Below are 26,821 nucleotides of genomic sequence, written 5' to 3' on the forward strand. Positions count from 1 at the left end.
ACCTTGGTCACTTTAAGACTTGTGGACTTCAACTCCCAGAATTCCTCAGCCAGCTTTGCTGGCTGAGGAACTTTGGGAGTTGAAGTCCACAAGTCTTAAAGTGACCAAGGTTGGAGACCCCTGCTCTAAACGATCTAAAACATTTTCGACCATAATTTAGGGACCAAGGACTTCATGTAATGTAGTCGGTAAACATAGGTAGTCCAACTAAGATCGCCTTAGGATGAACTAGCTATAAATCAACAAGGGATTTTTTAAAAAAAATTAAAACGAGTGAACCCATCGTTAACAGCTGAACATTTATTCCATTACAGGATAATCAAAACAACAATCACTATATAATTAACACGAGTGGAGGATTGCGGAGTCGGGACCCAATGGTAAGGCTCTCTTCTCCATCTTGAATATCATCAATAAATTAATGACCCTATGAGAGACTCTTGAATGTAGCTCTCCCCGAAAGCCTGAGAGGGGTTTGAATTTTGATGGGGAGGAAAGCAGACCGGAAGTGCTTCTAATTACAAATACTTTCCTCAGACTTAGACTTAGAATAACTTCGTTGTCACTTTGAATGTTACACTAATTAAATAAACATTAAAATAAAATTTTGTTGCATACATCTGTTGTGACCCAGGCCCAAGTAGGTAGTAGGAAACTCAGTCAGTGAAAAAACAAACTTTATTTGAACAGCTGAGAATTACTTCATTCCCAGGGTAGTTCAACTAAATTAAAGCAAATTTCTCCCAACACAAATTCCTCAGTTCTATCGCAACCTTGGTCCAATTAGGCAAACTGCCAAAGGCCTTTCTTTGGCAAATGTTCATAAGTCACAGATACAAAAATAAATGCAAGACGTAGACGAAGCAGAAGACGAATCTATTTTTATTTATTTATTTTGTCACAACATCATACAAAAAGATTATATAGTATATACACATATAAACATATATAGGAAGAAGAAAAGAAAAACAATAGGACAGGAACGGTAGGCACGTTTGTGCGCTTATGCACGCCCCTTATGGTCCTCTTAGGAATGGGGTGAGGTCAATAGTAGAAAGTTTTTGGTTAAAGCTGTTAGGATTATGGGAAGAGACCACAGAGTCAGGTAAAGTATTCCAAGCACTGATGATTCTGTTGCAGAAGTCGTATTTTCTGCAATCTAGATTAAAGCGGTTTACATTAAGTTTAAATCTATTGGTTGCCCTTGTATTATTGCAATTAAAGCTGAAGTAGTCTTTGACAGGAAGGACATTACAATAGATGATTCTGTGAGTTAAACTTAGGTCTTGTCGAAGGCGACGGAGTTCCAAGTTTTCTAAGCCTAGGATTTCAAGTCTGGTGGGATAAGGTATTTTGTTGTTTTCAGAGGAATGGAGAACTCTTCTTGTAAAATATTTCTGGACACGTTCAATTGTATTGATGTCAGAGATGTGGTGAGGGTTCCAAACAGGTGAGCTGTATTCTAGAATTGGTCTAGCAAATGTTTTATATGCTCTGGTTAGTAGTGTTGTGTTTTGGAAAAGAAGCTACGCAAAATTAGGTTTACAACTCTTAGAGCTTTTTTGCTATGTAGTTGCAGTGGGCTTTGGCACTTAGATCATTTGACATGAAAACTCCAAGGTCTTTAACGGGATGGGGTCGTCTGTAAGGTAATGTCCATCTAGTATGTACTTAGTTTTAGAGTTCTTTTTCCTATATGTAAGACTGAGCATTTGCTGGTTGAAATTTGAGCTGCCAATTTTAGACCAAGCAGTTAGATGGTCAAGGTCGTTTTGAATGATAGAAGTGTTGTCTGTGGTGTTAAATAGTTTGACATCGTCAGCAAAGAGAACACAATTACTTGAGATATGGTCACAAAGATCATTAATGTATAGAATAAAGAGTGTTGGTCCAAGGACGCTGCCTTGAGGAACGCCACTCTTGACAGGAACAGGATTTGATAAAGCATTGCCAATTTTGACCACTTGTTGTCTGTTAGACAGAAAAGCAGATATCCATTTGTGGAGGGGTCCTGAGATGCCATAGGATGTTAGTTTAAGGAGAAGTTTATCGTACTACTGAGTCAAAAGCTTTGCAGAAGTCTATGTAGATTGCATCTATTGATTTGCCTTGATCTAGATTTGAAGTCCATATGTTTTTGCAGTGGAGAAGTTGTAAGTTACATGATAACTTTTTCCTGAAACCAAATTGTTTGTTGGAGAGTAGGTTGTTAGTTTCTAAGTGTGAGGTAATGGATTGATTGATGATAGATTCCATGACTTTGCAGGTGACGAGCAAAGGGAGATCGGTCTGTAGTTTTCGACTAAGCTGGGGTCTCCTTTTGAAGACGGGATGACTGTGGCTAGTGACCAAAGTTTGGGAAGAGAACTGGTAGTGAAAGCTTTATCAAAGATAATACTTAGGGGTTCAGCTATATTAATGGAAAGTTTTTTTAAGAAATATGCACATAGACCATCAGGTCCAATAGAAAGCGATGGTTTTAAGTTGTGAAGAGCTTTACCAACGTTGTCTTCTGTGAAATCTATATGAGTTAAATCATCATAGTCATTGCTGGTTCGTTTGTGGAATGTTGGATATGTGTTATCGGAGTTAACAAAAACTGAGCCAAAGAAAATGTTGAAGAGGTTTGCTTTGACTGTTTCGTCATTGCATTCTTTGTTGTTAGAATCTTTTAGTGGTGGGATGGATCTTGAATCTTTAAGTTTACTGTTGACAAAATTATAAAAGGCACGATTGGAATTTGTGCGTAGAAGGTTTTCTTCTTGCTTGGTGTGGTAATTTGTGCATTCAGTTTTAATTTGGTTGCATATGTTTCTGTAACGGTTTCTGAAGTTTGTAACATAGCCTTTTTTGTTTCTTTTTCAGAGGGATTTTTTTGATTGAAGCTTTTTATTGATATGGGTAGTTTGTTTTCTTGGACATGGTAGTCATTCGTGGTACATATAATTTAATGACTCTATTGATTTCAAGTAGGAAGATTCTATAGAGGTCATCAGCGGTTATGCAGGTTGCAAACAGATTTTGCCAGTTCAGAAGTGAAAGATCGTTGTTTATAAGGTCGTAATTGGCTTTCTTGAAGTTGTAGTTGGGAGTTCTGGTGTTATGACGAATTAAGTATGGACGTATATTGAGACGAAAATCAATCATGCAGTGGTCACTGTTTGAAAAAGGTTCTTTAATTTGTATACCGTAAATTGAGTTTGGATTGTTGCAGAAGATGAGGTCAAGGCAGTTGTTGAGTCTTGTATTGTTAGTTACAAGTTGTTCAAGACCTAGGTTTGTAACAGCGTTGTATAGTGTAGTATGGATTGGGTCAGTTGAACATTCATTGGTTGTCCAGTTAATGAGAGGTAGATTTAAGTCACCAAGGAAGATAAGAGGGTATGGGCAAGAGGTAGTCCATGTTAGCATTGAGGTTAGCATATTTGCGTGGGTAATGTCATAGTCGGGGGCTCTGTAGCATAGTAAGAATCGAAGAGTAGTGTCAAGGGATAGGTCGCATACGATGGTTTCAGGAAGGAGTTTATGTGCTACTTGGATATTTTTAGATTCAGTGTCTTTTTGTAAAAGATAGCCACTCCACCACCTCTTCGGTTTTCCCGATCTGATCGATAGACTTGATATTCTTTGTTTGAGATAATGGAGTCAGGAAGGGATGAATTCAGCCATGTTTCGCAAACAAAAATGATATCAAATGTGCCACTGTTTAATAAGAGGATAAATTCAGGTAATTTGTTGACTATGCTTCTTGCATTTATCAATTTGCATTTGAGATCTGATATGATTGGTGTTGAAGAGGTAAGGGGCGTGCATACCTAGTTTTGGGTGTTAGTAGGTTGGGGGTTGTGGACAATAGATGATAATCTACCAACGTTGTTTTCCGGCAAAGCCCAAACACCGTTGCTGGTCTGTTTTAAGTCTTATGGGAGGGGCCAATCATCTCTTGGCCCTACTCCTGAGTCGTCCTCTTTGCTTGAGCTGCTCTTGGCTTCTAGCAGCTCTTCTCATGCGTGCATTAGGAACAGGCTCCTCCTGTTCCTTAGCCTCACTACTATCAGCCTCTGGAGGCTCTGGAGTCCGCACCTCACTTCCCGATGGCCCTGGCCTCACCTCAGCCTCATCGCTGTCCGATTCCGTTGCCAGCTCCGCTCACCACCTCCAATATATACTACAACACCGGCTCACCACCTCCAATATATACTACATAATAAACATGTATAAATAAATAAATAAATAAATAAATAAATAAATAAATAAATAAATAAATAAATAAATAAATAAATAGGTATATACCCACATAAATTATATGACACAGAAAAACAACACAGTCTAGTTAGGATCTATACATGTACATGGTAAGAAAAACGAATCTTGCGAGTTTACCAAACGGATGCCATGGGGAACAAAGCTGATACAGAATCTCGTAGTCCTGCTAGAAATACTTCAAAACCTCCTCCCAGAGGGGAGCAACAGAAACAGACCGTAAAGTGTGTGTGTGGGGTCTCTAGTGCATAGCACTTGTCAGCGGTATCTTGAATAACGGGAAGCGAGCTTCCTATAATCTTCTCTGCTGTCCTCACCACTCTCTGTAAGGGCTTTCTATCTGAGGCACCGCAGCCACCAACCCAAACAGGGGTGCAGTTTGTTAAAACGCTCTCCGTCATCGTTTTAGTAAAAAGTGGCCAGGACAGAAGGAGAAAGATATGGTTTTCTCATCTGACACAGGAAATGCAGGTGCTGGTTTGCACGCTTCACTAAGGATGATGTGTGGAGAGACCAGTTCAGATTGTTAAGTTATCTGCATCCCCAGATACTTAATACTGTTGACCACCTCCACGGCTGCATCCTTGATACTGAGTGGAGTATGACCATGCAGGCTCTTTCGAAAATCTATGATGATCTCCTTTGTTTTATTAACATTTAGAACCGGATTACTTTTATTGCTCCAGTCCACCAGAGTCTTCATTTCTTCCTTATAAGCATCTTCATTGTCATCCCAGTTAAGACTTTCCATTTGGAACATCCTGGTGCAAATGCCCTATTCCTCATTGTTAAATACAGGCAATCCACCACTTATGTCCACAACTGAGTTGTTGCTAAGCAAGACAGCTGTTAAGTGAGTTATATGCTCCATTTCATGACCTCCCTTGCCGCAGTTGTTAAGTGAATCACTGCAGTTGTTAAGTTAGTAACACGGCTGTTAAGTGAATCGGGCTACCCCTTTGGCTTTGCCTGTCAGATGGTTGCAAGAGGGGGATCACACGACCCCGGGACTCTGCAATCGTCATAAATGCGAATCAGTTGCCAAGCATCTGAAACCCTTCCATACTTCCACCTCTCACAATACTAGACAGCACAGTATCAGCAGTAGAGACCTTCACATTTCTAGATTCTACCATATCGCAAGACCTAAAATGGACAGCTAACATCAAAAACGTCATCAAAAAAGCTCAACAAAGAATGTTCTTTCTGCGCCAACTCAGAAAACTCAAACTGCCCAAGGAGCTGCTGATCCAGTTCTACAGAGGAATTACTGAGTCTGTCATCTGCACCTCTATAACTGTCTGGTTTGGTTCTGCAACCCAACAAGACAGACGCAGACTTCAGAGGATCGTTAGAACTGCAGAAAAAACAATGGCTACCAACCTGCCTTCCATTGAGGACCTGTATACTGCACGAATCAAGAAGAGGGCCGTGAAAATATTTGCAGATCCCTCGCATCCTGGACATAAACTGTTTCAACTCCTACCCTCAAAACGACGCTATAGAGCACTGCACACCAGAACAACTAGACACAAAGACAGTTTTTCCCCAAACGCCATCACTCTGCTAAACAAATAATTCCCTCAACACTATCAAACTATTTACTAAATCTGCACTACTATTAATCTTCTCATCGTTCCCATCACTCATCTCCTTCCACTTAAGTCTGCATTACTGTAACCTTGTTGCTGGTATCCTTAAGATTTATACTGACTGTTTCCCAATATGATTTGATTGCTTATTTGTTCCCAATGACTATCATTAAGTGTTGTACCTTATGATTCTTGACGAATGTATCTTTTCTTTTATGTACAATGAGAGCATCTGCACCAAAGATAAATTCCTTGTGTGTCCAATTACACTTGGCCAATAAAGAATTCTATTCTATTCTATTTATTCTATTTATTCTATCTATTCTACAGAATTTATTCTGTAGGCTTCCTCTTTGGAAAAAATAATTGCTACCAACTTGCCTTCCATTGAGGACCTGTATACTGCACGAATCAAGAAGAGGGCCGTGAAAATATTTGCAGATCCCTCGCATCCTGGACATAAACTGTTTCAACTCCTACCCTCAAAACGACGCTATAGAGCACTGCACACCAGAACAACTAGACACAAGAACAGTTTTTTCCCGAAGGCCATCACTCTGCTAAACAAATAATTCCCTCAACACTGTCAGACTATTTACTGAATCTGCAGTAATTAATTTAATTTAATTAATTTAATTAATCGTTTCATAGTTCCCATCACCAATCTCTTTCCACTTATGACTGTATGACTATAACTTGTTGCTGGCAATCCTTATGATTTATATTGATATATTATCATCAATTGTGTTGTAAATGTTGTACCTTGATGAACGTATCTTTTCTTTTATGTACACTGAGAGCATATGCACCAAGACAAATTCCTTGTGTGTCCAATCACACTTGGCCAATAAAATTCTATTCTATTCTATTCTATTCTATTCTGTTCTATTCTATTCTATTCTATTCTATTCTGATCACATGACTATGGGGGTGCTGCAACGGTCATTAAGTGTGAAAAGGAATCCTAAGTCACTTTTTCCTGAGTCCTCGTAACTTCGAACAGTCACTAAATGAACTGTTGTAAGTCAAGGACTGTATGTTGTTGTTTTTTCTGGATCCAATTCCACTTTTGGTGACAGCTTCTGATGACCCGCTCAGCTACAATCTCTTTGGGAGGCAGTGGTATGAAAGTGGCTTGCTGTTACTTTACTTCCTAAATAAAACACAAACGTTTGTTTGTTTCGTTTCCACAGGAATCAATAGAAACGAAATTTTAAAAAGAGACGATTGGTGAAGATCCACACCGGAAAGTTAAAAGGTTAAGAAAAGGAGAGACATGTTGGTTCTCCAATGAGACTCCACATTGAGTGATGTCAGAGGTGAAGGTTTCTCTCTCCTGCAGGCACACGAGTCACATAGATATACACGTATGTACAAAAGAAGGCGGGACTTCAACTACACGCCATGCCTGACTTCCGGCATATTTTATCCCTTCCACGGATGCTTCAGCACCCTAGACAATCATTTTTGCTATTTAACGTTTTTAAAAACTCTCGTTCGGTTTGTTTTTCTTCGTTTCTTCCCAAAGAAAAAAATATTGGTGTTTTGTATTTTACCTTTTTTTGAATAAAATAAAAATAGATTTTTTTTAAAAAAAAGGAAGCACTTAACCCAACTGTACATGTATAAAAACATGTATATAGCATATTATATGAAAATCCTGATCTCAAAGAGAACTGATGTATGCAGTACCAAAAAATTAAATATCAATTTTATTGTATGTTCATACGCTATACAGATTTGTATACGGTATATGTAAATAATTCCATTTATAGGTTGAAGATTGTACATTTCTATGTTGTAAATTATTTACAGGCTGCATTTTTTCCCCAATACTTTCTATTTTATTGTGTAAATATTCCTTCCATGAAAGTGTTCTTTTTAAAGAATAAAGAAAAGGCTTTATCTGTAGTCCTCAACTTACAACTACAATCGGCGTTTTTAATGTTAGGCCTGGTTGGCGATTGATTAAAAAAGGTTTTTTATAGATTATTGCTTGGCATAATTTAGCCACAGCGATGGTTCTTAGACCCAAAGAGAAAAACTCAACAGGATTTTAATGTTAGGAGTAGCCGGTGATGGATAAAAAGAGAAGTCGCTGTCCAATGGAGTTTGAATTGAGATTCCTAGTGTTTACCTCATTCCTGTAGTTTTAAAATCCGAATTATGCTTGGAAATCTAAAAATTGACATGGTTGAATTTGCCACACTTCTCACATTGTAGCAAACTGGTTGGCTATCCAGAAATGAATCAAATCCAGCCACAACCGATACCTGTCTTTGATACACTTGATGTTTAATGCAATTTGCATAAGTGTATTTCATGTTTTTAAAAGAATATGCTGCGTTATATGTGTGTGCGCTTGAACAGTGTGTTCCTTATTCCTAAATGTCTCCCAGCAACTAGTACTTAAAACAGATACACATGTGAGTTGGAACAAGCGATCCTACTAACTCCTCATATATTTACAGGGCAATCTTATACATCATTATAAGGGCCTCTGTGGATCAGACTGGTAAGGCAGTCTGTTATTAACAGCAGCTGCTTGCAACTACTGCAGGTTCAAGCCCCACCAGGCCCAAGGTTGACTCAGCCTTCCATCCTTTATAAGGTAGGTAAAATGAGGACCCAGATTGTTGGGGGGCAATAAAAGTTGACTTTGTATATAATATACAAATGGATGAAGACTATTGCTTGACATAGTGTAAGCCGCCCTGAGTCTTCGGAGAAGGGCGGGATATAAATGCAAATTAAAAAAAAAAAAAATCACAAGTTTCCCAAGATAGCAATTCTACACTTTACCAATAAAGATGATTTGTAGTTCAGGGTTTGAGTAGTAGAGTCTTTGGTGCTCTCTGAGCTTGGTGGTTTTCTTGCAGACGCTTCATGACCCAACTAGCGAACATCATCAATGCTAGAAGGGAGTGTCGAGAAAATAACTGTGGGGTCCTTGGTGGTTTTCTTGCAGCTGTTTCGTTACCCAACTAGGTAACATCATCAATGCTAGAAGGGAGTATGGAGAGGAGGTCCTTCGTGCTCTCGGAGGTTGGTTTTCTTGCAGATGTTTCGTTTACCCATCTAGATAACATCAACAGCGCTTTGATACATGAATTTTTGTGACCCCATTAATCAAATTAGATTATAAATGTGCTGTAATTCACGGCTGGTTTGACTCGCAGCTGTTAATCTATAGATACTAACTCCAGGTTTTTCTGTCTGCTTTAGCACTCCTACTTGACTTGCACTGGTCTAATAAACTGTAAAACCTAAAATAACCGAGGTGTTTGTATAGAACATGTTGCTTCGATGCTTTATGAAATATAAATACGGAGGTTTTCAACATGCGTTGGGCCAATGCAAGACTGCTTTAACTACACGTTGCTATTATTGTCAGAAACGATCAAAGCTTTCTCCTTAGAAAAATCTCAAATTTTTTTTCCGGTTTGAAGGAATAGAAAATAACAGAAATAAACAAGACCTCGGAGGTCTTCTAGTCCAGGGGTCTCCAACCTTGGCAACTTTAAGACTTGTGGACTTCAACTCCCAGAATTCTGGGAGTTGAAGTCCACAAGTCTTAAAAGTTGCCAAGGTTGGAGACCCCTGTTCTAGTCCAACCCCTTGCTTAGAATAATAAGAAAAGCATATCGTTCTTCTTTACTCCTCAGTCCGTCCCCAAATAAAAGCGATAGCCTCATACAAACGAGCAAACAGTTTTGGACAATATTTTAAATTTAATTATACACGGGTTGACAAAAAAATTTTTTTAAGTGTCACAACGAAACTATCAGGTTTTAACAAAAATACTTTAAAGTGGTACAGTTAAGTGTTGTTGTCGGGAATCCTTTATAAACGTTTTATCATCTCTGGGACAATTCAGCCGGACGAAGGATACAAAGTCTTTTAAAATGCTGCTGTTAGCTACGGAGCCGCTCAGCTTACAGGGTACCGGAGAATTCTACAACCAGTTTTCTTTTAAAAAAAAATAATTATTATTATTTAAGCCTTAAATCCCCAGAGAGCATTACAGTCAGAAATTATTACTTCCCCCCCCCCAATAAACAAAGCAAAAACAGAAAAGAGAGTTCCTTAAAACGGTCGGATTCATTAAAAGCTCAGAACGATTATCCTTCTAACGTGTTTTAGTTCCAACTGTAAACTACTATCATTGATAGTACGGCCTGTATCTGGCTTGGTCGGGGTGATGCGGTCCCGGAAGGGGGGCTTGAGAAGGGGGACCTTGCATTCGCGGTGGCGGTGGTGGCCCCCGCGGAGCTGGCCATATGCCCGGGCTCATCCCCCCTGGCTGAGTGAACGGTGGGCTGAGAGTTCCTTGGTCTTCGTTGAATTTCGGCAAAGCGTTAGGGTTGTAATGGTGCGGAGGGGGCGCGTTGACATTTACCGGGGGACCGCCGTGCTGAGGCGGTGGCCCAGGCGGAGGGTGGTTCATGTAAGGGGGAAGCTGTCCAATCATGTGTCCGGGAGGCGGGGTGATAGGGGGAGGAGCGGAGGTCATTGGAGGGGGCGGGGCTTGGCTGTAAACCAGGTGAGGGGTACCGGCCCCCTGAGGAGGATGCTGCATGGGGTGGCTGATGGGAGGGGGAGGGGGAGGGGGAGGGGCATAGTGTTGCTGGGGTGGCATGATGTGATGCGGGTGGGACACCACTGGCTGGGTCTGGTATTCGGGGTGATGGTGAGAAGGGGCTGGGGCAGGCGGTGGCGGTTCTCGGCCGCCAGAGCTGGAATCGTCCTGGATAGGCACAGTGATGAGATTGCTGTGCTTCCGGGTCGAGATGCGGAAAGTGTCTTGGTTGACGGGGCGAGGGGGAGGCGGCGCCATGGACATCTCGGCGGGGGAGGCCCGGATGTCATCGTGGGGTGGGTTGTAATGCTCGTGGGGCACGTGCTGGAGCGGCGGCGGGGGCGGCATCAGGATGTGCTGCTTCGGCGGGAGGTGGCTCAGGTGATGCTTGTCGGGCGGCATGATGAACCGTTCCGGGATGTCGGCCGGAGGAGGAGCGATGGGAGGGTGGACGGGTTCCAGCGGAGGACGCGCCACCGGCTTGCCAGCCCTCATGTGCCGGTGGTTGATGTGAGCCTGCAAATCTCTCTGAGACAGGTACGTTCGCTTGCACCCTTGCACGATGCTGCACATGAAGAGGGAGCCGCGGATGCACTGCTCGATTCGCTGCACCGGATCGTTACAGCTAGTTTGGAGAAAAGAAACAGGATTTAAGAGACACCGCCATTACTGAAATCAAACCGGAAGCGACGGTACAGTCTTCAACGTAACTACAAGCGGGGACCAGAATTTCCGTTGCTAAGCAAGGCGAGCTTTGAGGCGGGCTCGATTTTACGGCTTTTTTTTTTTTCCGGCCATGGGGAATTGCTGTAGTTGAAGTGGACCATGCGGTCGTTAAGCGAATCCAGCTTCTCCCGTGGACCCTGCTTGTGGGAAAGTTAGCTGGGAAGGTCGCAACGGGTGATCCCCTGACCCCCCTCAAGATGCTGTAAACAGGTTGCCCAGTGCCCAAATTCTGATCATGTGACTAGGGACACTGTGACAGCTTAAGCGTGAGGAGCGATTCAGTGCCACTGTTGACTTCAAACTGTGGCTAAATGAACGTTGTAAGTCAAAGACTGCCTGTATAGAGGTAGTCAACTTACAACAGTTTATTAAGTGACCCTTCAAAGTTACAACGGCACTGAAAATGGGACGCAGGACCGTTTTTTTATAATTACAACCTCTGCAGCATCCCTACGATCGTGTGATCAAAATTCAGACACTTGGTGACTCATCTTTATGTCGTCTGCGGTGTCCCGGGGTCATGAGTTCCCCTTTTGTGACCTTCTCACAAGCCAAGTCAATGGGGAAGCCAGATTCACTTAACAATGGTGACAAAGGTCGTAAAATGGGGCAAAACCCACTTAGCACGTTTCACTTAACAACAGAAATTTTGGGCTCACTTGTAGTCGTAAATTGAGGATAGCCTGTATTCTTTAAGTACAATTACTATATACTGCATTGGCTCTTGGTTCTGAGCTAGAGTTTGCCCACTGAGCTGACGGAGGTATAAGAAGATAATAAATAACGGACTTGAACGACAATTCCATAACGCCATTGGGTCTAGTGAGCCACGGGCCTATGATTATATTCTGAGCATTTATTTGCTCTAACTTGTCGTGGAGTAGGAGTCTCACTGCTGTCAGATAATCCTAAAATGAGAATATCTTTGCATGTATGCAGTGCCAGGCAAACACAAAGCAAATGGGATCCAATCACAAACATCTTTTCTTCGTGGATCCAGAAGAGACGTGATCCATGATGAATGTTGCTGTGAGATGGGAGTCGAACTGTGGCAAAGATCAGGAAAAAGGACAGATGATCACCTAAGCCCAGTGATGGCTAACCTTTTTGCCATCACGTGCCAGGAGCGGGGGGAGTGCGGGGGGGGGGGTCATGCGTGTGCATGCCCACACCCATAATTCTATGTGGCCCACCCCTGTGCATGCATGCACAACACCCCCCACGCCCCCACGCTCCTGGCACGCGATGACCCGGTGGGCCTGTTTTTCTCTCTCCCCAGGCTCCAGAGACTTTCTAGGTGGGACCGGAAGTTGGCAAATGGGCTGTTTTCTGCCATTTTTGCCCTCCCCAGACTCCAAGAAAGGCTCTGGAGCCTGGGGAGAGAGAAAAACGAGCCTTCCCCACCATGCCCTGAGGACCTCCGGAAGCAGGAAACAGCTTGTTTCCCTACTTCTGGAGGGCCCAGAAGGCCTGAAAGTCAGCTGGTGCGCACCGGAGCTGTTCGCGTGCACAACAATATGGCTACGCGTGCCGCAGGTGCCATAGGTTCGGCCATCACAGACCCAGCCATAAAAACGCCCCTCTAGAAAACTTACCCTGGACACATCTTGTCGCCTTTCTTCTCGTGTAAGAGAGCACACTCGTAGCAGAAAACATGCTTGCAGGGTATCTATTGAAAGAGAAAATTGCTTAAATAAATGGAATTAATAGACAGTATTTTCTTATTTTACATTTCGAATTTTACATCCAAGTTAAAAAAAAAATTAAGGAAGTTTAGCAACTGAGAAGCAATGAATTCAAATTAGTCATAGCTAAACAAATATGATATGCAGATGATACCACTCTAATGGCAGAAAGTGAAGAGGAACTAAAGAGTCTCTTGATGCGGGTGAAGGAGGAGAGTGCAAAAGTTGGCTTGAAACTCAACATTAAGAAAACTAAAATCATGGCATCCGGCCCTCTCAATTGCTGGCAGATAGGTGGTGAAGAAATGGAGGTAGTGACAGATTTTATTTTCCTGGGCTCCAAGATCACCGCAGATGGGGACTGCAGCCAAGAAATTAAAAGACGCTTGCTCCTGGGGAGGAAAGCTATGGCAAATCTAGACAGCGTACTAAAAAGCAGAGACATCACCCTGCCAACAAAAGTGCGTATAGTCAAAGCTATGGTTTTCCCAGTTGCAATGTATGGCTGTGAAGGTTGGACCATAAGAAAGGCTGAGCGCCAAAGAATCGAGGCCTTTGAACTCTGGTGCTGGAGAAGACTCCTGCGAGTCCCTTGGACTGCAAGGCGAACAAACAAGTCAGTCCTAGAGGAGATCAACCCTGACTGCTCTTTAGAAGGCCAGATCCTGAAGATGAAACTGAAATACTTTGGCCACCTAATGAGAAGGAAGGACTCCCTGGAGAAGAGCCCAATGCTGGGAAAGATGGAGGGCAAAAGAAGGGGACGGCAGAGAACGAGGTGGCTGGATGGAGTCACTGAAGCAGTAGGCATGAGTTTAAATGGACTCCAGAGGATGGTAGAGGACAGGAAGGCCTGGAGGAATTTTGTCCATGGGGTCGCGATGGGTCGGACACAACTTCGCAACTAACAACAACAACAATAACAAAATAAAATGGCCTGGAAATAAAAATCCCTGCGTCTGACTTGTTCAAAAGAACAGGACAATGAAAACGTATTTAGAGTAGTGGCCAAAATTGTGGAAACCTTTTGGGAAAAGTGTATTTTCTAAAACTAGCTAACACCACCCCCTTTTTTTGGGAGTAGTACCATAAAATTACATATCAAGGGAAAGATAATTTAATCAAAAATGTAATGCAATAATTTTTAGGAAGGATTTGCTATTAGAATAGCGATTACAGTATAAAGAAGGAAAGTGAAACACATAAAAAAACCAAATATACAAAAATGATCACCATAGAAAAACCAAGATATAAAAAAATTATCCCCATGTCAGTTAATACTTCGTTGGGTAACCTTTAGCATGAATTACGGCCTTACAACGTCTTCCCATGGAGTGAACTAAGTCTTTGAGTTCTGCAGCTGTTATAATGGGAAACCAAGATTGAAGGATTCCTTCTATTAACTGGGTTTTATTGCTGGGTCGCTTCTGACTAGCAAGTTTCTTTAGTTGGCTCCATAAATTTTCATTTGGGTTAAGGTCTGGGCTATTCCCAGGCCGTTCCAGCAATGGAATAGGATTATCTTGAAACTCCAAAAAAAAAAAAAAAAGTGGTGCTATTAGCCAACAAACCTAAAAAATACACTTTCCCGAAAAGGTTTCCACAATTTTGGCCACAACTGTATATATTATTTAACTGGTTCTGTTAGACATTCAAAAGTTGTACAAAACATTTTACTTGAAATGCATTATACAGTAAATGGCGGAGAGACAAAGGCTGGATGGACTATATATAGCCAGACAAATGAGAGCAAACCCCGTACCCTTCTAGCACAGATGATGTTACCTAGATGTTACCACCAAGGACCCCTCATTTCTGCCTTTTTCTCCTCAAAGTGTTAAGAAACCGCACCGTTGATTTTTCGGTTATTGTAGTTGGTGAGAACTGCAAAGACTACCAAAAGAAGGTAGTCTGAAAAGCCAGAGACTTCATTATTTAAAACAAACACAAAGCAGTTTGTGTGCGTGGACTTCCATCTCCCACAACATCCTGTTCAACAGGGCTCTGACACACAAGAAAGAATACGGTACTGTTTTTCAGAACGAAAAGACACTATTCTATGATATGTATCAGGTGTCGAGCCCAGCTCCGGCTGGACACATGAGGCTACAGGGATCCATCCGGATCATGGGAGCAGCCCCTAATCAAAAATCCAAAGGGATGACATATCAAGGACTTGTTTGAAGGCTGCAAGGATCTGCGTTTGGCAAGCATGAGAAAAGAATCCGCACGCTGGTGGCCGGGATAGAGGGAGATGAGGGCTGGGCGTTAGGAAGAGCTGCTTTAGTTCCAGGATTTAGCAGATGATGTGGCAGCTGAGGCTGTCAGACGAGGAGGGAGAGAGTGGCCGGGCGTCCAATCAACGGAGCAGTTCAGCCATGGGCGGGGCCTGAGCAGCGCGGGATTTTTAAAAGGATGTTTAAAGTCTCACTGACTTTATACAGAGAGACCTCGACTTTTACTGAGACCCGGTTTGTAGCAGACCCAATAAAAGAAGTCACTATTGGAAAGAAAACGAAGTTGGCTTGTTTCTTCGCACGGCGTCTGACGCAACTGTGACTGAGCAAGCCGAGATCAGGACTACAATAAAAGGCATCCAATCCGTTGACTTACCATGCGTCCATACATTTTAATTGGTAGCCCGCATTTGTCACAGAAATGGACCGGGGTGTCATCCTTCTCTCCGAGTAAATTTATCTATCAAAAATACAAATGTTATATTTTCATTAGCTGATCATCACACTTGTGAAGTTACATACTTGACTGAATTCCTTGCAGACAGCTGGTCGTTTGCATTCTTAATTTAGAGAGTAGTTGAGGACACCTGATGACACAGATAAACCTCCAAGTGGCCTCAACGACCTTCTAAATTAAGAATGCCAATGACCAGCTGTCTGCAAGGAATATAAATCCTTCCATTCCCCACTATCCTATCACAGCTGAAGAAGCTTCTTGAATGAGATGCGAAATGTCTTCAAAGAAAAAAACCAGAAAGTCGAGTTGTCTCTTTAAAAAGCACCTTTGGGAAAAAGAGGAGCACGAACTTCCAACTCTTTTTAGCACAGAAAAATAAAAATAATATTTCAGGCTCAACTTTTTACTTTAACATAGTAATACATAGTAGCCATTTCTATAACTGGATGTTCTTAAAATTGTCAATATCATTTTGTTAGATCACTACCGCACGTTTATTAACATACAACTCCCACTGTTTTTTTAAAAAAGGTAGCAAACTCCTCTGGAAAACAATCTGAATTTTTGTAAGCAAGCTAACATGTATTTAAATGTTGAGGCAATTCCCATACCTTGAAATCCCAGAAGAGGTGTCCAGGGAACCTTCGCTGGTTGCTAAACACATCGGCTCCCTTGCACTCATATCGTTCTTCTTCATTGTAGTCAAACTCTTATGGAAAACAAAGTCCAGACAAAAATTTGGGCATTAGCTCTCACCCTAATTGGTAAAACTCCAGTCTTAAAATTAATTCGAATTTCACAATCTAACTGTAAGTAAGAGTTGCACAGCTCATTCAGAAAAATAGACCAAAGACAACGGAAGTGTTTTCTCTATAATGAAAAATACATGCTAAATGAAACAAATGAAATGTTAAAAAGGTATGATATTTATGTAGCTATTTACCAAGCATATCTAAATTATATTAAAGTATTCAGAATATCTCTACAATCCCCAAGGCGCGTCACAAGTTTTGAGTGCCCCTAACGTTTGCAAAATTGAAAATTAAAATTGAACACATCCTATAAAATGGGTACTATCAATCAATATAACAAAAAGGCTAATGCCAACAATATTTGAAAGATGGTATATATTATATTTTTCGGACTATAATATGCACTCCCCCCCACAAAAAAGTAGGTATAGGTGGAAATGTCTGTGCATCTTATAGACCGAATACAGCCATTTTTGGCCTCCCGAAACACAACACCTCCCCCCGCATGTCCCGTTTTTCCCCAAAATGTGAAGGGTTTGGGAGGCCTGCAGAGTGTTCCTGGGGGCCGGGGAGGGCAAAAAACAGATGCACGGAAGCCAAAAACTTTTTTTTGTTGTTTTCCTTTTCAAAATCTAGGTGCTTCTTATACTCCGGTGCATCTTATAGTCCAAAAAATACAGTAAGCGCAGGCAGTCCTCATTTAGCAACTAAAATTAAGACTGGCCGTTAAGTGAAGCGGTTGCTAAGTGAATCCGTCAATTGGGGTTATAATTTAAACTTCTGTTTTCCTTCGCTTACAAAAGCAGCAAAGATTGTACATGTGAGGGCTGGCTGCAAAGATACTTTTTCGTCACCAGTCTTAGCTATGAACGGTCACTGAACAAGTCAGTCACTAAACACAGGCTACCTGCACCTAGGTGAATGCTAACTAAGATAGGAGAGTCACCTGCTGAATTGAGGTGAGCTTGCCATCAGCCTGACTTAGCAGGGCTTTTTAATGACAACAAGGTGTGTATCTAAAAGACCACTCTGTTATATTTATTTATTTATTTATAATTACATTTTTATACCGCACCATCTCCCGAAGGACTCAGGGCGGTGTACAGCCAATATTAAAATACACATAACACTATGATATAAATATAATAAATAAACACTATTTAAAAACAATTTAAAAACAAATATTTAGTGGCCGAATCACTAAAACGGTCGAAGACCGATTAAAAACCCATTAAAATTTCGCTAAAATACATTCTTAGGCTAGTCCCGCTCGGTGAAATAATAAAGTCTTTAGTTCACGCTTGAAGGCCCGGAGGTCGGGGAGTTGGCGTAACCCCGGAGGTAACTCGTTCCATAGGGCTGGTGCCGCCACAGAGAAGGCCCTCCCCCTGGGGGCCGCCAACCTACATTGTTTGGTCAACAGCACCCTGAGGAGGCCCGCACTGTGGGAGTGCACAGGTTGTTGGGAGGCAATCGGTGGCAGAAGGCGGTCTCGCAGATACCCTGGTCCTAAGCCATGGAGCGCTTTAAAGGTGGTAACCAGCACCTTGAATTGCACCCGGAAAGCTACCGGCAGCCAGTGCAGGCCGCGCAGGATGGGTGTTATATGGGAGCAACGTGGTGCCCCCTCTATTACCCGCGCGGCCGCATTCTGGATTAGCTGGAGCCTCCTGGTGCTCTTCAAGGGGAGCCCCATGTAGAGAGCATTGCAATAGTCCAATAGTCCAATAAAGGCATCACAACACACATAACATATGCAGATAGTCCTTGACTTACAACAGTTCGCTTAGTGACCGTTGGAAGTTACAGCGGCATTGAAAAAAGGATATTAGGACCATTTTTCACACTTATGACCATTGCAAATCCCCATGGTCACGTGACTTACATTCGGATGCTTGACAACTGATTCACATTTATGACGGTTGCAGTGTCTGTGTGGTCAAGTGATCCCCTTTTACGACCTTCTGACAAGCGAAGTCAATGAGATTCACTTAACAACCGGGTTACTAACTTAACAACTGCAGTGATTCACTTAACGAACGTGGCAAGGAAAATCGTCAAAGGGGGACGAAACTCACATAACAACTTTCTCACTGAGCAATCTAGATTTTGGGCTCAATTCTGGTCGTAGGTTGAGGACTGCCTGTCTACCCACACAGAGATCGAGGATTCTACTCTGTGTCTATTCATCTTTAGCTGAAACGTCGATCCGTCTCTTCGGAAAAATCGTGAATGGGCAGCAGAAAAAGCAAAAAAAAAAATAATTCAGAATGTTGCCCGAATCGGTTTACCTTCTTCACCAGCCTTGGAAGGGACCCTGTTCATATTTCTTGTGGGACGAGGTGGGGTCGGTTTGGCTTTGATGGTCTGTTTGGAGATCAGCTTTATCGGAATCCGCCGACGCACATCGAGACCGCCCAAAGTCCCAGAACTATTTGTCCCTTGCAAGTCATTGTCTGCAACAAACAAACGCACAAACAATATGATACGTAAGTTTCCAGTTCTCCAGGTCTGATGCAGCCCTGGAACCTCTTCCCAAGTCTATAGACTATTTTACAGCCTTGTTTTGACCTAGATGTTCCCAAGAGCATGAAGCAGACTCCTTGTCCCGACAAAAACCCCTTTTTATGAAGTTACTGTGAATTCTTCTCATTCACATCCAGCAAAGTCTTTCAAGGGTGAATTTACAGTCACAGATCTTATCTGGCTTGGAGAGGTGCCAAGCCGATATCTTCAAAACTTGGCAAGGAATCATGAACCAATTAAACGAACTAACTGTCTCCTGCAAACTCCATTCCCCTTTTGCTCCTCTTTTAATTCCTTCTGGGAGGGGCCATTCATCGTCCACCTGTGGCCTTACTCCCAAGTCGACCCTTGTTCTTTAGCTGTTCCCTTCATCTGGAAACTCTGTGCATGCACACACTGGGAACAGGCTCCAGATGTTCATCTGCCTCACTGATGTTTGACTCCAAAGGCAGCTGATAACTGTCAGATGGCTCTGGCCCCCTCTCTGCCTCCGACGCAGAGCCCTCGTCAGAACCTTCCCCAGACTCCAGGACTGGCCCATGTTCCTCCCCAACCTCCTCACTGTCCAAATCCGCTGCCAGCTCTGCTGGTCGCTGGCAGGCCACAACAAATCTAATCGCAGCTTACTTTTTGGATACTACACTTTAAATGTAAAAGCAGGAAGATGTGACAGGTTTTGATAATTTTCTGCCTGCTATTGATTTCTGTACAAAATAGAACCCACAAACTAACAATTATTCTTCCCTCCCACATAAAATACATAGCTACATGGAGGAACTGACTCTCCTTTACTTTCCAGAGCTGTTTGTTGCTTCACTAGCATAAAAAGAGAGAATGTGAGGGTGCTTTTTTTAGCATATATAAAAGTTATTCCTGTTCAAGTTATATAATGAGAAACTTATCTATTAATAATAGCAATAGCACTTAGACTTATATATCGCTTCATAGTGCTTTTACAGCCCTCTCTAAGCAGTTTACGGAATCCGCATATTGCCCCCAACAATCTGGGTCCTCATTTTATCCACCTTGGAAGGGTGGAAAGCTGAGTCAACAACAAATAAAGTCTATTTTGGCATCAATACATCCCAAACTCCAAAAGAAAGTTAAGCCCTAGAAACTTAACACTAGTACTATATATGGGAAAATAAATGTGAATCAAAACAACTGGGAATTTAATTCATGACATGCTTTGTCCAATCATAATGGATTCTCACCCCAGAGGGTCCACAAATTTCTCACACTTTAAAATACATATTATACTTTTGAACCAGTCCATCAATAGCAGCAGCAGAGCAGCAATCCCTGCCGATGTATATAAAGTTATAAAAGTGACTAAAGAAAACTATTTATCATATTCTGCCTCCAGAAGTTGTGAACGCTCCAAGAAGAGATTGGATAACCATTTGTCTGAAGTGGTGTAAGGTTCCCTGGCTAAGCAGAGTGTTGGACTAGAAGACCTCCAAGGTCCCTTCCAAGTTGGTGTTCTGTTCTGTTCTTTCTGTTCTGTTCTGTTCTGTTCTGTTCTGTTCTGTTCTGTTCTGTTCTGTTCTGTTCTGTTCTGTTCTGTTCTGTTCTGTTCTGTTCTATTCTATTCTATTCTATTCTATTCTATTCTTTATCCTAATGCAGCAGCTTGTAAGAAGATATACAATTCTTCCTGATCAAGACAAGATAGGAGAAGGGGATTTTAATCAGCGGGTACCTAGATGTCATGTAGCGGGAACATGAAATGCAACAAATCAACAGGCAAAAAGTTCTCAGAGTTTATTCCAAGGATCTTAAAACCCTGCCAAAAACGAGTTTCCATCATTAAGAGCATACCAGTTAATTTAAGCTATCTGAACCCTGTAGTAAATCAACTCACCGACAGAATATTTATACGGGATCGTGTCACCGTTCAAATGGCTTTCTCGTATTATCAATTTCAAAGCCAACTTGGCAATTTTATATATACATTGGTCATGTGACTTCTGGGTCATGCTGCGCCCGACAATGAATTTGTGTGCTGTTTGACTAGCCATTCAGGGAGTTTCTCCAAAACAGTTTGAAAACAACCCCCTCACCCCACCCCTGGCAAAAGACGCTATGGCCATTTTATACTTTCCTCTGTTCAGCGGAGTGGAATGCTCACAATTAATTACCTAACCGCCATCTAGATGACAGTTGATAGCATTAATATTATTCCTCCTCACATTTAGCAATGGAAATGGGAAAAAGCTTTATTTTATTTTTTAATATTATGAATAGGCCAAAAGAAATTCTCTGAATATAGGGTTGTTGTTTTTTAAAGTGCTATAGTAACAACAATAGCAAATGGGACATGACTAGCCTACCAAAAAAAACCGCTCAACAAACATATTACTGTATGCTCTTGTTAAACGCTTTAATTTTTAAGATATTATACATTCTTGACCGGTTTTGCTAAAACAGATTAACGGGCCTATCCCACTAGAAACTATTAAAAGTCATTTACCGGAAAGCAAAGAAATACAACTAAATTCACATCAACTTCAAAGAAAAAGACTCAGAACTAAACAATGTTAAAACTCTAACACAGTGTTTAAAAGATTTTTGTGTGTGTGCCGGACATTAAAAGAAGCGCTAGTAGAAAGCCTTCCAAATAAAGTATAGCGATGAAAGATTTCTCTCTCACACACTGTGCAATCCTGTATTGCATTTTAAAGAGATGAAGTTTAGCATGGCTGTCTGGACTCTTTTTCTAACTTTAGGAAATAAAGCATGTTTTTCTTCTGAGTCAAGGCCATTCCTTTTGGTATGCGAGAACTTGTCTGTCCAGCAATTAAATGATAGAAAGTGTATTCTGAATGTTCTTCAGAAGTCTAAAAAAGTCTAAAAAGACTTTAGACTTCAGAAATCTAAAAAAGATACAAATCCAGCTGGGAAAGAGAGTAACGTAACCCACAAATTTTGCCACTTGTGGAACGTTATACTAGAATCAATGTTTACTATTCTTCAAATCTCACGTGTAACTCATGCCTTATTGATCTGTTGCTTTTCTGAGCTATCAGATACCAAACTTATCGTTTATTTCTGTACTGAAAAATATTCAGCCTCCCTAAATAAATACACTTTTTTTTTTGTTTCGCCTGAATTACTTGGAGTGATTTGTATTTATGGGTAGGCAAAAGAGCTGCCTTTGCAAAGGTGAAATTGTTTTCTCTCCCAAATTCGGAGCGCAGGTCTTCAGTTCCCACGCAAACTCGATTGCCTGAGTTTTGCAGGCAACGCAAATGTCCTAGCAGAAGGCTGTCACAGCATGCAACTTCGTGCCCACCAGAGGTGTTTCAAGTACGATTTTCAGGTATTATGGTCACTTATGGAAACCGTAGATCAAACTCATCTGATAGGAGCGTGATGGAGAAAACAGGAAGAAGGGTGGTGTGATGTCACACTGGGTCTTTTGGCACCAAGGAGCAGATTGTGATATTCTACAATCGAGAATAAGGAAGCAAGCCACGGTAAAGAAGGCAAGCAAATCAAAGAGAGCCTTTCCTTCAAACTTTCCCCATAGAGGGGTGGATCTGCAGAGCAGACGAGTCTCTTCCAAGTACAGGTAGTCCTCAACTTAAACCAATTCATTTAATGACCATTCGAAGTTACAACGGCACTGAAAAGAGTGTCTTATGACCGTTTTTCACACTTCACGGTAGCATCCCCATAGTCACGTGATCAAAATTCGGCCGCTTGGCAACTGGCATGTATTTATGACGGTTGCACCCACACCGCCCGGGGGTTATGAGATCACTATTGGTAACTTGGGTCTCCTGCTTGAGTAGGGGGTTGGACTAGAGGACCTTCAAAGTCCCTTCTATTCTGATTGATTGATTGAATGAATTTCACTGGAGGCTTTTAAGAAGAGCCTGGACAGCCCCTTGTCTGAAATTTATAACGTAACAGTAACAGAGTTTGGAAGGGGACCTTGAAGGCCCTCTAGTCCAACCCGCTGCTCATGCAGGAGACCTGTACTAGGGATTTGAACTGCTGAACTGCCGACCTTTCTGATGGACAAGCTCATGAGCTAGTCAGGCTTCTTTTGTTTGTATGGAGTCTCTTGCTTGAGTAGGGGGCTGGACTAGAGGACCTCCTAAGTCCCTTCCAGCTCTAATTGATCGATTGAATAAGTTTCACTGTAGATTTTTAAGAAGAGATTGGACAGCCACTTGTTTGAAATGGATCCGGGTCTCCTGCTTGAGCAGGGGGCTGGACTAGAGGACCTCCAAAGTCCCTTCCAAGCTCCATTCTGATTAATTGATCGATTGAATAAATTGTCCTGGAGGTTTTTAAGAAGAGACTAGACTGTCACTTGTCTCAAATTGTACAGGGTCTCCTGCTTGAGCAGCGGGTTGGACTAGAGGACCTCCAAAGTCCCTTCTACTCTGATTGATTGAATGAATGAATGAATTTCACCGGAGGCTTTTAAGAAGAGCCTGGACAGCCCCTTGTCTGAAATCAATATAACGTAACAGTAACAAGAGCTGGAAGGGGACCTTGAAGGTCCTCTAGTCCAACCCGCTGCTCATGCAGGAGACTTGTACTAGGAATTCGAACCGCCAAACTGCCGACCTTTCTGATCCACAAGCTCAAGTGTCTTAGCCACTGGGACGCCTAGTCAGGCTTTTTTTTTTTTCTTCTTTCATTCAAGAGAGTCTCCTGCTTCAGCAGGGGGCTGGACTAGAGGACCTCCAAAGTCCCTTCCAAGCTCCATTCTGATCAATTGATCGATTGAATAAATTTCCCTGGAGGTTTTTAAGGAGAGACCGGACCGTCACTTGTCTCAAATTGTGCGGGGTCTCCTGCTTGAGCGGGGGTGGGGGGGGGTCGGACTAGAGGACCTCCAGGGTACCTTCTCAGCTCCATTCTGCTCGATTTCCCAGGCCAACATGGGGGAATTCTGGGAGCTGTAGTCCACACCCAAAGTGTGGCCAGATTGGAGAAGCACTCAAGAAAAACGGAGGAAGGCGCCAACCGGCCTGTCAAAAAGAGTTGGAGAAGGGGAGCAGGGAGTCCATGGAGAGCCTCCCACCCCCAACTCGGGCCAACCAAGCCTGGGAGGGGAAGGGAAGCCAGGCCGCAAAAGGCGGGCCTGGCGATCCCCAGGAGGAGGCGGCCCTCAGCACGGCGACGGGCCCTGACTGACACAACCCGACGAGGGCGGCTTCCATGAGGTAAAAGGCCTCTTTGGGCCCAACCGGAGCCAGGCCGAAGTAGGCCGCACTCAGCTCCGGGGCTTCCTCGCCTCAGCGCGCTAGGCCTCCGCGCCCGAAACCCCGCGCCATCCCCGCTCGGAAGTGGGAACCCGGCCGGCCGGGACGACGGAGCGCGACCCGGGTGGGTTTAAACGGAGCTCCCCGCATCTCCCCGCTCACCATTGTGGTCCATGATTCGGCCTAGGGCACTCTGGGACCGGAAGTCGCTCGCGCCGACGGGGAGGGGGTGGATGGGTGGGTGGGCGTGGCCGGAAGCTGACGGGTAGAGGGGAACGGGGAGAGCGGAGGGAGAGACGCCGAGGAGTTGGGCTTAGAGGTGTCACGGCCTTTCTGAGCGGGGTATAGGGGTACTTCCGAGTTCCTTCTGGAGAATTCTGCGCCTGCGTACTAGAAGGACTCGACAGAGAGTGGCCCATGGGGGAAAAATTGGGAACTTTGTGGGGGGGAGATTAAATTAAGAAAGAATAGAATAGAATAGAATAGAATAGAATAGAATAGAATAGAATAGAATAGAATAGAAAATATGGAATAGCATAGCATAGCATAGCATAGCATAGCATAGCATAGCATAGCATAGCATAGCATAGTATAGAATAGAAAATATGGAATGGAACGGAATAGAATAGAATTTATTATCTATCACCAATCTTTTCATCTATCTCTATATATCTATCTCTATCTATCATCTCTATCTATCTCATCTATGTATCTTCTATAGCAGGGGTCTCCAACCTTGGCAGCTTTAAGCCTGGAGGACTTCAACTCCCAGAATTCCCCAGCCAGCAAACCTGGCTGAGGAATTCTGGGAGTTGAAGTCCTCCAGGCTTAAAGCTGCCAAGGTTGGAGACCCCTGATCTATAGCTATCATCCACCAATTGATTATCTATCATCTATCGATTTCATCTATCGATCTCATCTATGTATCATCTATATCTATCATCCATCAATTTTGTATCTACACCTATCTTTTCATCTATCTCATCTATCTGTCTATCTATCTATCTCTTATCTATCTATTTCTATATCTGTCTACGGTATCTATCTATCTATCATCTATCAATTTCATCTATCTACCTCATCCATGTATCATCTATACCATCCATCAATTTATTATATCTATCTTTCTATCTATCTATCTATCTATCTATCAGCTATCAATTTCATCTATCTATCCTATCTATGTATCCTCTATCGATTTCATCTATCTATCTATCATCTATCAATTTCATCTATCTACCTCATCTATGTATCATCTATATCATCCATCAATTTATTATATCTATCTTTCTATCTATCTATCTATCTATCTATCTATCTATCTATCTATCTATCTATCTATCTATCATCTATCATCTATCTATCATCTATCAGTTTCATCTATCGATCTCATCTATGTATCATCTATACCATCCATCAATTTATTATATCTATCTATCAGCTATCAATTTCATCTATCGATTTCATCTATCTATCCTATCTTTGTATCATCTATCAATTTCATCTATCTATCTATCCTATCTTTGTATCATCTATCGATCTCATCTATGTATCATCTATCAATTTCATCTATCTATCAGCTATCAATTTCATCTATCTATCCTATCTTTGTATCATCTATATCATTCATCAATTTATTCTATCTATCTCATCTATCTACCTCATCCATGTATCATCTATCGATCTCATCTATGTATCATCTATCGATCTCATCTATGTATCCTCTATCGATTTCATCTATCGATCTCATCTATGTATCATCTATCTACCTCATCCATGTATCATCTATCAATTTCATCTATCTACCTCATCTATGTATCATCTATATCTATCTATCAGCTATCAATTTCATCTATCTATCTCTATCTATCTATCTCATCTATGTATCATCTATCGATTTCATCTATCTATCTATCTATCTATCTATCTATCTATTTCTATCTACGGTATCAATCTCAATCTATCATCTATCAATTTCATCTATCTATCCTATCTATGTATCATCTATCGATTTCATCTATCTACCTCATCTATGTATCATCTATATCTTCCATCAATTTTGTATCTACACCTATCTTTTCATCTATCTACCTCATCCATGTATCATCTATATCTATCTATTTCTATATCTGTCTACGGTATCTATCTATCTTTTCATCTATCTATCCTATCTATGTATCATCTATCGATTTCATCTATCTCATCTATGTATCATCTATCAATTTCATCTATCGATCTCATCTATGTATCATCTATCAGTTTCATCTATCTATCATCTATCTACCTCATCTATGTATCATCTATCTATCCTATCTTTGTATCATCTATCTATCTTTTCATCTATCGATTTCATCTATCGATTTCATCTATCGATCTCATCTATGTATCATCTATCAGTTTCATCTATCGATCTCATCTATGTATCATCTATCGATCTCATCTATGTATCATCTATATCTATCTATCAGCTATCAATTTCATCTATCGATCTCATCTATGTATCATCTATATCATCCATCAATTTATTATATCTATCTATCATCTATCAGTTTCATCTATCGATCTCATCTATGTATCATCTATCGATCTCATCTATGTATCATCTATCGATCTCATCTATGTATCATCTATCAGTTTCATCTATCGATCTCATCTATGTATCATCTATATCTATCTATTTCTATCTACGGTATCTATCTATCAGCTATCAATTTCATCTATCTATCTATTTCTATATCTGTCTACGGTATCAATCTCTATCTATCAGCTATCAATTTCA

General features: G+C 41.8%; 3 protein-coding genes across 3 annotated transcripts in view; 2 read left to right on the forward strand and 1 right to left on the reverse strand.

Moving 5' to 3' along the window:
• Nucleotides 1-543, forward strand: part of SLC26A3 (solute carrier family 26 member 3) — a 36,536-nt gene extending 35,993 nt beyond the window's left edge. The window contains exons 19-20 of the mRNA XM_058190488.1: nt 315-380; nt 538-543. Of these exons, the coding sequence (XP_058046471.1) occupies nt 315-380; nt 538-543 (72 nt within the window). The remainder of the gene's footprint in view (nt 1-314; nt 381-537) is intronic.
• Nucleotides 544-9,555: 9,012 nt separating this feature from the next.
• Nucleotides 9,556-24,261, reverse strand: CBLL1 (Cbl proto-oncogene like 1). Its single transcript, XM_058191746.1, has 6 exons — nt 24,205-24,261; nt 18,583-18,747; nt 16,151-16,248; nt 15,459-15,542; nt 12,756-12,829; nt 9,556-11,059 (listed from the first exon to the last, which is right to left on the reverse strand). Exons 1-6 carry the CDS (start codon nt 24,215-24,217, stop codon nt 10,018-10,020), a joined length of 1,476 nt encoding a protein of 491 aa, XP_058047729.1. The 5' UTR covers nt 24,218-24,261; the 3' UTR covers nt 9,556-10,017.
• The window catches only part of DUS4L (dihydrouridine synthase 4 like), a 49,349-nt gene continuing 46,277 nt past the window's right edge, over nt 23,750-26,821 (forward strand). Inside the window, exon 1 of the mRNA XM_058191751.1 lies at nt 23,750-24,003. The gene's annotated coding sequence lies outside the window, so the exon portion shown is untranslated. The remainder of the gene's footprint in view (nt 24,004-26,821) is intronic.

The sequence above is a fragment of the Ahaetulla prasina genome, chromosome 7 (assembly GCF_028640845.1).
Source record: "Ahaetulla prasina isolate Xishuangbanna chromosome 7, ASM2864084v1, whole genome shotgun sequence".
In the NCBI taxonomy this organism is placed as follows: Eukaryota; Metazoa; Chordata; class Lepidosauria; order Squamata; family Colubridae; genus Ahaetulla; species Ahaetulla prasina.